General features: G+C 54.6%; 7 protein-coding genes across 7 annotated transcripts; 3 read left to right on the forward strand and 4 right to left on the reverse strand.

Moving 5' to 3' along the window:
• Positions 1-733: 733 nt before the first annotated feature.
• PtrM4_016890 (uncharacterized protein) lies at positions 734-1,110 on the reverse strand (the record flags this gene model as incomplete). The annotated part of the gene is made up of 3 exons (XM_001931579.2): positions 734-832; positions 894-907; positions 987-1,110. The coding sequence occupies 3 exons, from the start codon at positions 1,108-1,110 to the stop codon at positions 734-736; spliced, it is 237 nt and encodes a 78-aa protein (XP_001931614.2).
• Positions 1,111-2,251: 1,141 nt separating this feature from the next.
• Positions 2,252-3,151, forward strand: PtrM4_016900 (rRNA-processing protein FCF2; the record flags this gene model as incomplete). Its single annotated transcript, XM_001931580.1, has 2 exons — positions 2,252-2,566; positions 2,765-3,151. 2 exons carry the CDS (start codon positions 2,252-2,254, stop codon positions 3,149-3,151), a joined length of 702 nt encoding a protein of 233 aa, XP_001931615.1.
• A 196-nt stretch (positions 3,152-3,347) lies between these two features.
• Positions 3,348-4,605, reverse strand: PtrM4_016910 (Pnp, Purine nucleoside phosphorylase; the record flags this gene model as incomplete). The annotated part of the gene is made up of 6 exons (XM_001931581.2): positions 3,348-3,669; positions 3,717-3,919; positions 3,964-4,028; positions 4,082-4,161; positions 4,230-4,311; positions 4,398-4,605. The coding sequence occupies 6 exons, from the start codon at positions 4,603-4,605 to the stop codon at positions 3,348-3,350; spliced, it is 960 nt and encodes a 319-aa protein (XP_001931616.2).
• Positions 4,606-4,963: 358 nt separating this feature from the next.
• On the forward strand, positions 4,964-6,002 carry PtrM4_016920 (RpsJ, Ribosomal protein S10; the record flags this gene model as incomplete). The annotated part of the gene is made up of 5 exons (XM_066103252.1): positions 4,964-5,017; positions 5,106-5,308; positions 5,408-5,572; positions 5,620-5,950; positions 5,982-6,002. 5 exons carry the CDS (start codon positions 4,964-4,966, stop codon positions 6,000-6,002), a joined length of 774 nt encoding a protein of 257 aa, XP_065965454.1.
• A 470-nt stretch (positions 6,003-6,472) lies between these two features.
• PtrM4_016930 (Alpha-glucosidase, family 31 glycosyl hydrolase) lies at positions 6,473-9,079 on the reverse strand (the record flags this gene model as incomplete). The annotated part of the gene is made up of 2 exons (XM_001931583.2): positions 6,473-6,475; positions 6,632-9,079. 2 exons carry the CDS (start codon positions 9,077-9,079, stop codon positions 6,473-6,475), a joined length of 2,451 nt encoding a protein of 816 aa, XP_001931618.2.
• A 941-nt stretch (positions 9,080-10,020) lies between these two features.
• Positions 10,021-12,288, reverse strand: PtrM4_016940 (Glycos-transf-1 multi-domain protein; the record flags this gene model as incomplete). The annotated part of the gene is made up of 3 exons (XM_001931584.2): positions 10,021-11,311; positions 11,358-12,088; positions 12,139-12,288. The coding sequence occupies 3 exons, from the start codon at positions 12,286-12,288 to the stop codon at positions 10,021-10,023; spliced, it is 2,172 nt and encodes a 723-aa protein (XP_001931619.1).
• Positions 12,289-14,066: 1,778 nt separating this feature from the next.
• On the forward strand, positions 14,067-16,263 carry PtrM4_016950 (WD40 repeat protein; the record flags this gene model as incomplete). Its single annotated transcript, XM_001931585.2, has 6 exons — positions 14,067-14,199; positions 14,336-14,417; positions 14,527-14,834; positions 14,886-15,439; positions 15,491-16,094; positions 16,163-16,263. The coding sequence occupies 6 exons, from the start codon at positions 14,067-14,069 to the stop codon at positions 16,261-16,263; spliced, it is 1,782 nt and encodes a 593-aa protein (XP_001931620.1).
• Positions 16,264-16,342: the final 79 nt, after the last annotated feature.

The raw sequence follows: 16,342 nt of genomic DNA on the forward strand, positions 1-16,342 counted from the left end.
GCTCGCCTTGAGCGTCGTCGTCGGGGTCGGCCTCGTAGCGACCAAAAGCCTGCGGGTCGCCGGCGATAGGGTCGGGTCCGCGCTGGCCGCCAACTGCATACATCTGTGGTTGCTGGTTCATTTGGTTGTATCCGCTGTACACGTTGGGATCAAACATGGGCTGCTGGGCATATGCTCTGGGGTCGCCCTGCACCTGGCCTGGGTACATGGCCGGCTGTTGATAGTCCTCTTGCTGGGCAAGATGCTGGTTCATACCATAGTCTGCGTGAGCCATGGGGTGCTGGGCATGTACGGGCTGCGCCATTCCACCAGGCGGAACTACTGCAGCCGATGACTGAACCGCGGCATTCTGCCCAGCGCTTCTCTTGTGAGGATGGGCCTCTTCGCGAGGGACAATGTCGATAAGGAAGTCGAACATGTCCGACTTTGAGAGTGCAGAGGCGATGTCGGATCGTTGCAGAGTGCGACGCTTGTTCTCCTCGGCGTGGATCCAGGCTCGCATGGTGAGCTCGGTGATGAAGATGTCGCAGCCCTTGGCGAAGAGGATGGGAGCTTCGGCCGAGATCATCTTAACTTCTGGATCTGCCTTCATCACCTTCTTGATGCGAGCGAGCGGGAGCTGGTGCAGCTTGTAGTCGTGTTCGTCCGTCTCGAGCTTGGTGACTTGCTGCTGCCAGTACGTGTTGAGAATGTCACGGTAGTTGCCCGTGAGACCTTGGTTCACCTGCCGTCGTCAGTCTGTACAGTCACAAGGGCGGTGAGGTTGGGCGCATACATTTTGCCAGGATCCGGTGAAGAGCTGCGGATCGGGAGCTTGGTTTTGCGCGGCAATCTGGACTAAATATCAGTGGCTGCATAGTAGCAACAGACGCGGGCGCGCACGGAGAACATACCGAAGCAGATGCGCCTGGAGTCTATCGTCAGCATATGGTCCCATGGCAAGCGCGACAGAGGATGAGGTGAGGGTGAGGGGAGGCGCGACTGACCATAGTGACCGCCATTGGCAGAGTCGTAGAGCGGATTGCCCTGCTGACCATCATATTTGCGGGGTGCGGCCGTCGACTGGCGCATCTTCTGCTGGCCGTGGCCCTGGAGGTTGACTTGGTCCATGGCTTGCTCTGGGTTGCGCAAGTGTTACGCGATGGGCAGGGTTCGCGTCTATCGGCAGCGTGTCTGGATGAGGCGGGTGGGTGCAGGAGTTGATGCGCGATACCCAATGGCTGCTCGGGGGGTTGCTGTGGGCGCGTTGTGGAAGGAGAGCGCAGTCGTGATTGCGTCCGAGGTGCGGTCTGAGTGCTGAGTGGCCGGGAAAGGTGCAGAGCGAGGGAGCGGGGAAGGCGCAGGTACCTGTCTTTTGGGGCGAAGAGTCGGAAACGTGTGCGCCTGCCATGCTGGATGAGCTTTACTTTATTCTATTGCACAAACTCTCCATGAGGTTGACCCCGAGATGCAACTGACCTTTGCTTGGTTCCGACGAATCAAATTCCAGCTCAAGTATATATTCGCGGACTTGGTGCTTGGTTGGTGGGTTTCCAACGACGTCGGCGAACCACAAACCACAACTAAGCCAGGGCCCCAACGTTACTCAGGTACGCAAAAGACGGCGGGGACGGGCTGCAGTATAAGACGCTTTCTTCTTTGCTCGACGTAGTCGGCCTCTTTTCCAGGTCACTCAGGCCATGCTTATATGCCTGCTATACTCGTCGCACCAAGGCCGACAAGCCAGGGCTGCTATGTAGAGTGACAGCACAGTAGCGACGCCGTGGTTTCTGCCGCCTCCGTCACATCTCGTCGCAAGACTCGAGCACTCGAGCCCATGCCGACCACAACTAGGAAGCACCACACTAGATAGACGAACCTCAACCCGCCTCGCCCACTTGATTGGCCAGAATACCGCCTCCTAATTGGCCGTGCAAGCCAGAAGCCATGCCAGCGATGAGTTGTTCAAACACCCTTTCTCTTGACCGCGCCGGGACATGCAAGCACGCGTCATAGGCCAATAACGCATCGAAAATGAAGCGAGTGCGGGCTTCAACTCAACGTGGCGGACCTGATTGCGAGATGCGTCGAGCGCCACCATAGCATAACTTCCATTCAAGGCCTCCGCCGTCATGCAACACGTCCTGAACAGCCTGATCGCGAACGAATGTCGGCAACAGAGGGCTAGTTTTGCCGATGCGGCCCGTGCGTCCGCTTCTCTCAAAAAAGTTCCTTCCCCAAATTTTCCTACCTCTTCCCTGTCAACGCCAACATGGAGTTGCCAACGCACCAGCCGCCCGTCGACGACGACACCGATGAAGAGCTTTCTGATGAGCAAATTCGGGACCTGCTCAATGAGGCGGCCGTCCGCATGCGCGCAGAGGCAGCTCAACCTGCCGTCAAAACGGACGCTCCGTTTAGGTTGCCGAAGCTGCAGCCTGGTCAAATCGCCAATACTTACGAAAAGACTGACGGCAATATCACGCGTCTAGATCATTCCAAGCTTGTCGACAAGACGCAACAGGCTCTGGCTAATGGCATCAAGAAGATTGAGGATCCGCTCCAAATCAAGAAGCAGGAGCAAGAGGTACGTCTGGACACTGCACTTTTCACTCGCCCGTGATGATATCTATCCCAAATCTTTTTACTGAGCAGATTGGGGCACCGTCTTGGTTGCCCTCCTGCACCACTGAGGTTCCATTAGTTCATAGTTACACTGAGGCATCATTCCACTCAAGCTTGCTTTCACAACTTTACAGTTGCACAGCGCTAACAGCTTTGATAGGAGAAGAAAGCAAACGCTGGCGCACAATGGTTCAACATGCCCAAGACCGATCTCACCCCAGAATTGCGCCGAGACCTGCAGCTCTTGAAGATGAGGAGTGTCCTTGACCCGAAGCGTCACTACAAAAAGGATAACTCGAAGAACGACGTTCCCGCATTTTCTCAAGTTGGCACCGTTATCGAAGGCCCAACAGAGTTCTTCAGCAGTCGTCTAAAGAACAAGGAGCGCAAACAGACTATGCTAGAGGAGGTTATCGCCCAGGAGCAAGACAGTGGCCGCTTCAACCGCAAGTACCAGGATATTCAGACGACCAAGTCAAGCGGAAAGAAGGCCTATTACAATGCGCTCAAAGCCAAGCGAAGCAAAGGCAAGGTGGTAAAACCTTGAAGATCTGCATGGCGCTCGGTCCATATCCAAGGCACTCCTTCTCATTCAAGGTTAGAGCTTACGGGCTCCTGCCTGTTTCGATGATGCAGTCTGTTTTAGTCTGTATTCGTTGTGCTATGGTGCTCTATCAGCCCAGACTACTCTCGGACCATGGTCGCTCCAGCTGTTGCTGTCAACCATTTGGTCGGAACCACGCCTATTCGTCCTGAAGATCAGACAGGATCTGCTTGACCAACGCCTGCATATCCTTGGCTGCCTCTCGTCCTGCCTCCAAGACCTCCTCATGGTTCGCCTTGCCTTTGCTCATGTGCTCAGTCAGTTCTCTCCTGTTCATCGTTTGGATCTCTGCATCGTCTCCACGAGCGCCTGCATCCAATACAGCGACATTTGTCACCAGACTGAAAGCAAGAACACGCATGCCAGCGTGTCGTGCGACGATGATTTCAGGTACAGTCGACATGCCCACGACGTCAGCCCCAAGCATGTTTAGCATTCGGCACTCTACACGAGTCTCGTAGCTTGAAAGGTCAGCGTCCGTTGATACGTGGTGGGATGAATGACATACGTTGGTCCACCAACAAACGCATACACGCCCTCGTGTAACTTCCGCTTCTGCTGGTCGAGGCCCAGCTTCTTCCACGCCTTGTGAGTACGTCTCCTGAGATCCAGGTCATACGCATCCGATAGAGGCGGGAAACGTGTGCCAAACTCCTCGATATTGGGGCCACGCAGAGGATGCATACCAACGAGACCGGCAATGTTCAAGTGCTGAACTTGTTAGTCGCCATCAACGGTAGAAGGGAACCACATACATCGTTCAGGCAAACTATGTCTCCCACGTGGTAAGTCTGGTTGAGACCACCAGCTGCGTTTGTGACTACCATTTGTTAGACAATAGACTTGATGTAGTACTTGGTACTCTGAGCTCACCGATCATGGTCTCAATGCCGAGTATCTTGCACACGCGGGTAGCGAACGTGACCAAGTCCATCGTGTGTCCTTCATAGAAACTATTAAAAAAAGTCAATATCCCAAGTTTCCTCTCTCGCAACCTTCCTCGTTACACGGTGTGACTCACTGTGCTCGTCCTACAAGCAGCGCTACAGGCGTCTTCTGGGGCCCAATCTGCCCAAACACAAACTTGCCCGCATGTCCCACGACTAAAAATCCCCAACATCATCAGCCCTCAACTTTCTCATCCAAGGTTTCGCACGTTACACACACACACAACTAACTACTCACTCACCTGTACTCTGGGGGAAGTTCGGTATCGTGCCATATGCCAATTCGACTTTTGGCTCAGCCTCGATTGTGTCGGCGAGGCCGCCTAGACCAGAGCCGCATACGATGCCTACGCGTGGGTTTTGCAGTGCGGGGGGGAGTTGCGAGCGGATGTATGCTGCTGTTGCTGTTGCGCGGGCGTAGGCGTTGGGGGAGGCGAGGGGGTCTTGCATTTTGGTAGATGTTTGGGAAATGGGGTGGGAAAGTGTGGACGTGGGGATGTTAGAAGATGGTTTGGTTTGGTGTTAGATAGATAGGTGGAGGCAGTTAGATAGCTACAAACGACACCACCACATGTGACTTTTCAATCAGACAAAAGCGTGAGGGGCTTGCTATCCCATCATCATCACGCCGCAACATGAGATCCACAAGCGGGCAGCCGCGAGAAAGGAAGGCGCGGCGTATTCCGACAATGCCAAGCCCCGTTGTCGAACTAGCGCGTTAATCGGGCGGGAGGGAAGAAAGTTCCTAGGCTGTGCGGTTGGCCGTGTGTGTATCGATTGACGGTTTGCTGCTGTCTGTAATTGAACAATGGCCGCGCCACGATGTATGCGCTCTTTTCTGGGGCCGGGGAAGAGGGTCAAGGTACGCAATCATTTGTTTTTCGACGACCTCAATTGAGGATGTGGGATCTGTGAACGAGAGAGGGGTGAAGTACTAATGCGACAAAAAGATTACACAACAACCCGCCTTTACCACACGACCGTGCTTTTCACGGAACAAGAGCACGCGCGCAGAAGAAGACAATGAGCGCGATTCGAGAGAGGATCGGGATGCGACACTGATTGAGAAGTTGAGGGTGGGTTTGGAGAGTGGGGAGATGCCGTTGGATCAGCGGTTGGAGGATCTGGGGATTGATCCTGTTGAGTATAAGACGTATGTTGGACCTCTTTCTCTCTTCTCTGGGGAAGCTGGGAGTTGGAAGTTTGGAAAGGTGGTGGTGGTGATAGAATGGAAAGGCTAACAAGAAACCAGACTCTACGCCAGCCAACAAAAAGTCAACAAACGCCAACAAAAGTTTGAGCCTCAGACGCGCAAGGAAGCAGAACGACGATGGAAGGAACTACAAAACACACCCGATCATCTCGGCTTGTTGAAACTGTATAAACGTGCTGGTATCGAGCCGATTAAACTGGCAAAGTACGTCTCTCCTCTCTCCCTCACAACCCACCTAACACCCGTTCCAGAGAAAACGACATAACACTCCCCACCGACCCTCCCCCCCTAGACCCGCAAACCGCCCAGGCCCTGGAATCCCTCCGCACCCCCCTCAACGTCCGCGCTATCCACCTCCGCCCCCTCCGCCGCACACCTACCCACGGCGTCCCCACCTGCGACCTTCAACTCCGCACCTACAGCGTCCGCGGCCTCATCCTCTTCGCCGACTTCGCCGTACGCGCCGCCTACTACATGGGTCTCTGCGCACGAGGCCCCATCCCCCTCCCCCGCATAACCGAGCGCTGGACCGTCCCACGCTCAAATTTCATCTTCAAAAAGTCCCAAGAGAACTTCGAGCGTGTGACTATGCGACGGTTAATTCAGATACAAGATGGTCACCCGGATGTTGTGAAGGCTTGGCTGGCGTTTTTGGTCAAACATCAGTATCATGGGGTGGGTATGAAGGCGAATGTTTGGGAGTTTGAGGGCTTGGAGAGTGCGAGGAGGAGGGTTGTGGAGGAGACAGAGGAGCAGGTTTTGGAGAGGAGGAGGGAGGGGGCTGTGTTGAGGAAGGTGGAGGAGATTTTGGGGAGGGATGGGTTTAGAGAGAGTATGGTAGGGTTTAAGGGGAAGGAAGGGGTGGTATTGAGACCGTAGAGGGGGAGTGTGGTGGATGAGAAAATTCTGTGTGAAAAGGTCTTTCCTGTTATGGTCGTTGGAGGTGGACCAGTCGATAGGTGTATGATGAGATATCTGTACAAATACATGCACATACCACGCCAGAGAAGTTTATTCAAACAAACCAAACCTCATATATTCATCATCATTTCTACTTTCTACTCTCTTGCAATCTACATTCTGGATTTCCAATTTCTTCAGCCTCTACTCCATTTCCCATCCCGTCCCAGCTCCCATCACCCTCTAAAACTCCATCTCCCCATCCGCAGCCCCCTCCCCCGCATATCTCTCATCCGCAAGCAACAACTCCAGCATCGCATCCAACAAATCCGGCTCCACGCCTCTCCCCTGTAGCGCCCTTACTTTATTCAGCACAGGCTCGTTGTTATCAAGACAGAACCAGATATCGCGTTTCTTCTCGTTGTCCAACCATGCTTTATCGAGTATGTTCCAGATGTGGGGGTTGGGGTTTATGATGTCTAGGGTGGGGCCGCTTCCACAATTGGAGGACGGGGAGGTAGGGGAAGAAGGGCATAACTCGATGATGATGGTGTGAGAAACAGGCACTGCGTCGATGGAAATCACGGTCCCGTTGTCCGCTTTTTCGAGGGTGAAAGGGAGGGATTTGGCGTTTCGGCGGGTAGCTGGCGCGGTGGTGATGACGCGGATTTCCGTCCCTTTAGGTGGAGTGTGCGCCAGAAGACGGATTTTCCAAGACCGGTGTTTGGGGATTGCTGGGTCGGAGGTTGATGGGTCGGGGGATGCAGGACCGATTTTCAAGACGCCGGTGGATTGTTTGTAGGTGATTGGTGTGGAGATGAACGTTACGGTGTCGTCGCCGTTGTCATCACTATTGGAGGTGGCGATGTCGTCGTGGGAGATGAGGCTAAACCCACAGTCGTCGACGAGATGACCAGTCCCATCGTCTTCGATGAGGGTGAATGCCCCGTCTGCGCCTACCACAAGGAGGATTTCCAAACCAGGCGGGTTGGGCGAGCCAGATACGGGGCGGTAGGCGGCGTCGAGGGGGATGATGGAGCCTTGTTTTGCGAAGACAGGGACGGTGTTCAAGGGTCTATGGACGGTGAGTTCGCCGGATCGGTTGTATACGATGCCTGTGAAGATGTCGACGTAGCGACCAGCTGGGAGCCAGATTTTCTCTGCACCGAAATGCGTGACGGTGGAGCGGGCCGAGGTGATTGGCGCGACGATGAGTTCGGTGCCGAAGCGGTATTGGTTGGGCACGTTGTAGGCTTCGTCTGCTTCGGGGTTGTCCCAGTACATGGGTTGGATGAGGGGTTCGTCGTAGCTGGCGCTGCGGGCGTTCATCGTGTAGAGATAGGGGATGAGGCGGTGGCGGAAGCGCAAAGTGTCTTCGACTATAGTGCGGGCTTCTTCGTTGTAGCGCCACGGCTCACGCGTGTTGAAGGGGTTGTTGTCGGAGTGGAGACGTAGGATGGGTGACCAGCAACCTAGCTGTACCCAGCGTGTGTAGAGCTCGTCATTCTTGTAGCCGTGCGTGTGGCCGCCAATGTCGTTGCTCCACCATCCATACCCGATGTTTGAGGCGGTTGCTGTGAACTCGGGCTGGTAGTTTAGACTCTCCCAGGTGATGATGGTATCGCCAGAAAAGCCAATCTGGTACCGCTGGGCTCCTGGTCCACCAAATCGCGACAGAATCAGTGGACGCTGGGAGCCGCGTCCAGAGTCGAGGAAATGGAAGTGGTTGAGTACCCAAAGCGGGTCTACGCCAGGAATCTTGGACGTGTTGCCCTGCTGCCAGTCCACCCACCAAAAGTCAACACCTCGCTTTTCATGGTCGTGGTGTACAACGTCAAAGTAGGCATCCATAAACTTCTTGTCCGTACAATCAAACGGAATCGTCTGCTTGGACGCTGGATCGATACCGAGGTATTTGGCAACTTCGGGATATTGGTCCTCGAATGGCCTGAAACCGTCCGCGGGATGGAGGTTCAATGTTAATCTCATACCCCGATCGTGCAGCTTCTTCATAAAAGCATCAGGGTCGGGGAAGAGCTTCTTGTTCCACGTGTATCCGGTCCAGCCATTGTAACCACCCGGTATGTCCCATACAAGATGCCAGTCCATATCCACAACTGCGACATTCATCGGTACATCGTCTTTTTCGAAATGATCGTGCAAGGCGAGGTACTCCTTCTCGTCGTAAGCATGGTATCGGCTCCACCAGTTGCCCAAGGCATATCGTGGCAGTAGAGGCTGGCTTCCCGAGACTGCGTAGAATGCGCGCATGGCTTCCCGGTAGTCGCGACCGTACATGAAGATGTAGTGATCGCTCCTGTCTCCACCTCGGCGTCCCGCGATCCAGCCGTTGTCCTCGAAGAGCATGGATTTGGTGTCATCCAAAGGAGTCATACCCTCTCTCGACAGTATACCGGGTCCAATGTTGGCCCGGCCGTTCACTCCATCCAGTGTGCGTGTGGTTCCACCCAGATTGGAGACTTGCTGGCCATATGTCCATGTACCCGTCACATTCCCCTTGAGATGTATCTTCAGGCCCTCGGCGCTAAACTTCTTCTTGTCGTACACAACGTGGAAGCGCTTGGTTACAATCTCGATGCCGTGACCGCGATCCCAGACATAGAAGTCGGGAACAGCCAGCTTGCGGTTGATGGCAAAAGTACTTGCGCGGTCCTCGAAGCGGCCGTCCTCGGCCCACTCAAAGCGCAACAAGCCATCGGTGAGGATGGTAAAGCGGTACTTGTCGCCCGCGACAATGGCGTCTGGGTGCGCAACCGGGCGCGTCTTGAAGTTGTAGCGTGCCTTTGACATTGCTCTTCAATATCAAGACCTCTCAGTGTCAAGTAAGACCTCTGGTACACGTCCGTGAAGAGGCCGTGGCATAGCGGGGCGCAACCAACAACCGGCGGTCAATCATCTTAAGCATGTCTGGGGAAAGGGAGCTCGGACGGTGTGTCTGACTAAAGCCAGCTACCATGGCGCCACGCGCGTGACCTCGGTTTAGTGGAAACACACCTGTCAGGCAAAAGTAGCCCCAAAGAATCCATGCAGGGCATGTCAGGCGACAGGTCGAAATCGCCTCGCCTGCCTCATCGACGACGCTACGTCCATGGCGAACGACTGGGGAAATGCGGCACACCGGAATCGTGTTACGAGATGGAGTCTAAGATGAGTCTAGGAATGGGCACGCGACGCCATCACTCGAGGCCGGAGAAATGTTTCGTCGCTGCACCTCTGCTGCAGGGTGGCTGCAACCTGTGGTGCACCGGCCGCGCCATCGCACTGCATCCACGAATATCGTGAGGATGTTGGCGCATGATGGTCTTCTAGATCGGCATGTTAATCGGTGTGAAGCTGAGCATGCCGGGTATGTGCCTGGTAGAGTCGTATTGTACTGAGGGGTAGACGACATCTCCGCACCGGCGATTACCGAGCATATGAATGTATTGTCGACATGACCAGCGTGTCTTGGCCGCGAATACCAGGGTACTATGTCTTCTACAACCTTTGAAAGTAGTGTTTAGTAAAGTCAATGTCATGGGAACATGGTGGAGCGCTTACTATTCTCGTTCAAACACAGCATGGACGTCAAAACGTAAGAGAAACTAGTTGTAGCTCTACAATTAAATCTGCTAAGAAGAAGCTACTGCAAACGCCAAACCACCATCGACACTCAGCTCAAATGAACCAGACCTCAGCATACCCACAGAAACTGGCTCCAGCCGCAAACTCTCAGTCATCTAGATTCGCACTCAGTTGGCCGTCAGATCTACGTTGCGCACCAAGATATCCTCGTTCTTCTCGTAAGGAATGCCCGCCTTCTTCCTTGCCATATCATTGATCCATTGACCATTGGGCACAAGCTTCTCGCCCTTGGCAAGCTCATCTGCCAGGTATAACCACGACAATGCATTGCCCACGGTGCTGACCTCGTCACTGACATGCTTGCCGGCGTACTCTGACATGGTCGAATGAAGCTCCGTATCGGTAAAAAGATCGTACAGGTGCTTCGCAACTGCATCGTGGTCGCCAGGCTTGACAAGGAAGCCAGATTTGCCTTCGCGGACCTGGAGTGGAATACCACCAGCGCGAGTCGCGATGATTGGAGTGCCTTTGCGGAGCGCCTCACTGACTTTGATTTCGAAGCCCTCGCGCGTGGACAACTGAAGGGCAACATGAGCACACGACATCAGTGCGTTGAGCATTTGGTCAGACGGGCCGATACGCATGATGACCACGTCGTCTTTGAACTCCGCATACTCGCCCTTGAGAGCATCTTCAGTTTCCTTGAAGATCTTCGTGGCGTCCGGATCGTCGACGGCGCCATGGCCTGCAATGACAAGCTGTGGAATGTCCAATAGAGGAGTGTCCTTCATGTACACCTTGCGTAGTCGGGCGTATGATGCGAGAACATCCGGGATACCTTTGGCCGGATCGAAACGAGCGATTTGGACAATGAATTTCCGGTCTGGGAGAAGAATCTGACGCTGACCAGCTCCAAAGCACTGCACCTTGAATTCGTGGATGTAGTACTGTTCATCCCAGGGATCCATGTGTTTGTTCAGACCATCCAGCCAGTCGGTAGTCGCGGGCATATATCCTACCTTCTTTGCATCAACCGACTTGGGAACGAAGGCGCGCACGGGGTGGCTGATGAAGACGTCGCAGCCCTTGACGTGGTTCCAAATCCAGTTCCATACTTCAGAGGTCGCGGTGCCCTCTTTGTCAGCGAGATCGGCTCGGACCTGAATGTGGCTGCGGAAGATGACGGGGCGATCTGGATCATTCTCTTTGGCAATTTTGACAAGACTCGGCATTTGTGGGTCGTCGACAACGATAACGTCAGCACCACCGTCCGTCCGAGCGGCGAGCGGGCCGCCGGTTTCTGTCCAGTGACACTTGTCAGCCTCTTCTGCGACCCAGGCGTCGAGTTTCTTGATCTTGTCATCAGTGAGACGCTCGCCAGCTTTGGCAACACCCTGAAGAATGTTGTGGTTGTCCTTGGTGATCCTGAAGATGTTACTCTTTCCATATGGCACGTACCTGGCGCTGTTAGAACGGGCTTTCTTTGGTAGATGATCAAGCTTACCATTTGCAATCAACATCGACCAGACGCAAATATCGCATGAGAGCGTGCCTCATCAGGGCTACGCCACCACCCTGTGCGGTACTATTGAAGAAAGCAATCTTGGTGCTGTTCTTCTTCAGTGAATCGACGTAGTGCATGGTTGCAGCCCCAGTTGTCTCGACTTTGGTGGTGGAATTGTAACTCTCCAATTCCGATATGCGTACCTTGCCGTCGAGGTCGACCAGCACCTGGCGGCGGGGTCCTATCTGGACGGGCAACTCGCCCTTGACGTTGAATTGCTTGACAGTCTTCCTGGCCATGTACTCGGCTTGTTGATCCAATGACATGGACGTGTGTTCCTCATTCTTCTCAACTGGGAAGATGAATGGGAGAATGTCCAACTCAGCCCACAAGCGTACGGCCAGATGGGGGCTCAATTGATCGAGTTCGGCTGTCAAAGATGCGCCCATGGGTTTGGAGAGTTTCGCCTCTCGGTAACTACGGAGGTAGTCGATGAATGCCTCTTCTACAGCTTCTGGGGTCTCAGCCACCGACACCACCGACATGGGCGTGGAGATTCCCGATCCGGCCTCGGAAGAGTCATCAGACAAACGGATACTCCTGGTGACACTCCTGGAGAAGCCAAGGGCCTTGTCTTGGCAGTCGACTGGATAGGTGCCGTCGTGGAGGGCAACACAATAGAACAACTCGCCGTCGTCGGATTGCGTGGCAGATAAGCCGGCGTATATAGCCTATCACATGACATCAGTATTGAAAATCAACACCAAAAAGGTATGCTGACCTCGACAGTTGCATTGAGAGTGCCAGCCTGTTCCTTGAGCTTTTGAAGTGATTCAGATGATTTGAATGCAGTCAGACTCTTCTGGCGCCGCTCTTGCGTTGTTTGGCGACGCAACATTGGCCGCTGCGTGGGCACTTGGAGATGTGACATGCTGAACGATGGTTTGGCTCTTGTGCAGCAGATTCAAGGTTAAAGTACGGGGGATGAATAGACGAAGATTAGACACTTGCTGGCAGATAGCGATGTGTAGCAAGCTGTGGTGGAGGAAGATGTTTTTGGTGGGTGAGAACTGCAGGCAGAAGCGGCTTTTATGGTATGCGTGGGTACTTCACAGGCAGTCACCCGTGACAGCTGACATGGTAGCAACCCGAATTCACAGCAGTGGCGATTGGTAGTATTCGGCAGGCCAAGAGGCAGTGCAGACGGCATGTGTGCCCATTGAAGAGTCAGTGTTGCGTGATGTAAGCGGTGTATGGAGAGGACATGATGGCAGGGTACATTCACGGAATCAGGGTGACGCGACGATATCTCAGTCGGTGGGTCGAGAATATGGTACTTGGTAATAATGATCGTAGCTCGGAAAGGGCTTACGCGATGACGCCAGACGCTCCCACGCGGGACTACAAAAGGCAGGAACAGCTGGTGAGTGGTGGCATATGCAGCGGAAGCGGGAACAACCATGGTACTGGTATGGTGTGTTGGGCCGACGCCGTGCATAAAAGTATCGTTTGACCTGAACGAGTTTTCAAAGGCTAGATGCGGGCCGGACACGGTGCAACCAAAGGTACGCGGGGGTGGAAGGCTGCGTGCCGTGGGTGGCGTGTTGAGTTCAGCCGCCGACGCAGCGTGTAACCATCGTGATTGTGAGTGCAACGGAGAAGCGGACGAGTTGGCTAGCGGACATGTTATAAATGGCTGTGTGACGTGGTAAGCGGGAACTACGGTCAAGTTTGCGAAGTAGTCTCGAGCTATTCTGTATAATATATCAGATGTTCCAACAAGTCTCGCCATGATAAGCACAGTGTGCTCGTTCAGACTTGGCCATCCGACTGCAGACGTGACGGGGGTCCGTAATATACGGTAAGACGGTGGGGGACATGATTAACCTTGCACTGCCTTTGGTGGCGTTACTAGATGCCTGAGTAGCATTGGGACATGTCGAATATGTTGGCACTTTTCAACTTCTAAAGAAAGCTCACCAACACGTGATGATGATGAGAACATGTGACATAAGGTTTCGTGACAGCAAGACATGTCGTGAATACGAGCCTCGGGCACAATCAGCCAGGCACGTGTGATGGGCAACTTGGCTCGTTAGCGTGCGACGGGCAGCGGAAAGACTAGCCAGGGTCCGATGGACGGGGTGGAGAAGAGCGACTGGCGCGGGTGGGAGAGGGAGACGCGCGGAGCCTGGGGGGTGCACGCGTATGGGTGCGGGGAGGTGTGCAGAGCCATGGAACGCCTCTACTGCATACTGAAAGCAGTAGGCAGACAGTTTAGTGGTTGTTTGGCCCGCGGTTGACGGCGATATTGTCTTCGTTGCATCCCCTCCCGCCTGCCGGATTTGAAACGCACCTTCCTCCGTGCAAGCCAAGCAAAAGCACCAACCACCGACCCACCCATCTTCCGCTCAAACCTCAGCCTTTCGCTGTTACCACCAACCTCACTTGCCTGCACCTGAGCCGAGCCGATTCAGACTTCATCTATCCGATACCTGTCGCGCCCACCAGAGGGCCGGCCCTGCTAAATTATTTTTGCACTGACAGCCTCTGCGACGATTGCGACAGCAGCCTTGCGACAGGCAGGCATCCATCGACTTCACCGTCGCATACCGCGTTTTCACCCACGCCACGCAGTAGCCCGCGACGCGAGGCATACCGACGCTCCATCCTCTTCACCCTGACCACGAGCGCATACACTTCGCCGCCATGAACCACTACCCTCCCCGTGTCATGGGCGGTCCTCAGGCCGGCCCAGCCCAGCGCCTCAACGAGCTGCTCGACAGCATCAAGACGGAATTCGAGACTGAATCTCAGCGCAGCGTCGAATATGAAGGCCAGAGTGAGTCTTCCCATACTGTCACCGCGTAATAGACAGTCATGCTTCGGAGACGGCGAAACTACCTCATGTCGTATTTCGCACCACTTCACCAAACCTCATCATTGCCATTGTACACGTGCTAATCTCTTCCTCGTAGTCAGCCGGCACATCCAGGAGATAGAACTCATCCGGGGAAAAGTCTACTCACTCGAGCAGTCGCACAACCAGATGAAATCAAAGTAAGCTTCACATGTTTGCTCCACACCGCATCCTTGCGATGCTGGCGCTAAGAGGAATATTCCGTCGCATACACACAAACTGAAATGGCAATGCTAACCTCGTCCGCAGATATGAAGAGCGCATTGCCCAGCTGGAACGTGAGCTCGAGGCTCGCGGCGGCCCCAGCCAGAACTCGCAGCACCACGGCCCCTCTCAACCCCAGCCGCCCCAGATCGGCCACGGTCCTAGCAACTTGTTTGGCGGTATAATGGCAGGCAGCGCTGCTCAGGGTGGTCCGGGCCTAGCCCCTCCTCCACAGGAGCCACCCCAGGGTCATGGCATGCCACCACAGTTGGGAGGTCCCCAGGGCCCGCCAGGCCCCCCTGGTCCCCCACAGCACTTTGGTGGCTACCAGCCCGGCCCTCCATCTGTGAATGGTGAGATCGAATACTTGCTTGGTAGTCAATCATGTTACTAATGACCCCTAGGCTACGGTCAGCCCCCACAGCCAACTGCTTCGCCTGGTGCTAAGCGTCCAGGTCCTGCCCGCGGTCCCCCCAACCCCGCCACTCCTCAGCAGAACAATCCTGCTCCCTACCCCGGATCCCCCCAGGTTCCGCGACCCACCCCACCGCCTCATCATCAACAGAATGCATTGATGGCAGCCAACCATATTCCTCTCAGAGAGAGCAACATTCTTGCCGATCTTGACATCGAGCAATTGCCTGAAAACTTGAAGAAAGAAGGCAGTGATTGGTTCGCTGTTTTCAACCCTCGTTCAAGGCGAGTGCTCGATGTTGATCTTATTCATAACTTGCCACATCAAAGTGTTGTGTGCTGTGTTCGTTTCAGCTTGGACGGTAGATATGTCGCCACAGGTTGCAATCGCTCGGCACAGATTTTCGACGTCGAGACTGGTAGCCCTGTCGCACACCTCCAGGACGGAAGTTTGCCAGAAGATGGGGATCTCTACATCAGGAGTGTCTGCTTCAGTCCCAATGGCCAATACCTAGCCACTGGTGCTGAGGACAAGGTCATCAGGGTATGTTTAGATCGTACAGTGATGAAAAGGAAGTACTGACGTTACAACTAGGTCTGGGACATTGCCAGCCGTACCATCAAGCACCAATTCACCGGTCACGAGCAGGACATTTATTCGCTCGATTTCGCCAGGAATGGCAAGATCATCGCCTCGGGTAGTGGCGACAGGAGCGTGCGTCTCTGGGATCTCGAATCCAACATGCAAGTTTCAAACTTCTCCATCGAAGACGGCGTTACCACTGTCGCCATCTCCCCCGACAATCTTTACGTGGCTGCTGGATCGCTCGACAAGAGCGTCCGTGTATGGGACATCCAAACCGGCCAACTCGTTGTCCGACTCGAAGGCGAGCACGGCCACAAGGACAGCGTCTACAGCGTAGCCTTCGCTCCTTCCGGCAACCGCCTCGTCAGCGGCAGTCTAGACAAGACGATCAAAATGTGGGAGCTATCAACCACCAACCGCTTCGTCCCCGGCGGAAACCACCCCACTGGAAAATGCATCCGCACATTCGAAGGCCACAAGGACTTTGTTCTCTCCGTCGCTCTCACCCCCCATGGCGACTGGGTACTCAGTGGTTCCAAGGACCGCGGCGTCCAGTTCTGGGACCCCCACACCGGTGTCGCTCAACTCATGTTGCAGGGACACAAGAACTCTGGTAAGTTCTCACGTATATATGGATGGACTCGTGATTTGAACAATTTGCTAACTCAATCCTACTTGTAGTCATCTCCGTGGCCCCTAGTCCCACTGGCGGCGTCTTCGCTACTGGAAGTGGTGACATGCGCGCGAGGATTTGGAGGTTCGACAGGTACCAAGGCGCTTAGACTGCTCCTCCTACTGCCACTCCTGCTCCTGCTCCTGTTCCTGGTACGGCTGCCCACCATTCCCCTCGTCCCTTTCGCA

This window comes from Pyrenophora tritici-repentis, chromosome 1 (genome assembly GCF_003171515.1).
Source record: "Pyrenophora tritici-repentis strain M4 chromosome 1, whole genome shotgun sequence".
Taxonomy (NCBI): domain Eukaryota; kingdom Fungi; phylum Ascomycota; class Dothideomycetes; order Pleosporales; family Pleosporaceae; genus Pyrenophora; species Pyrenophora tritici-repentis.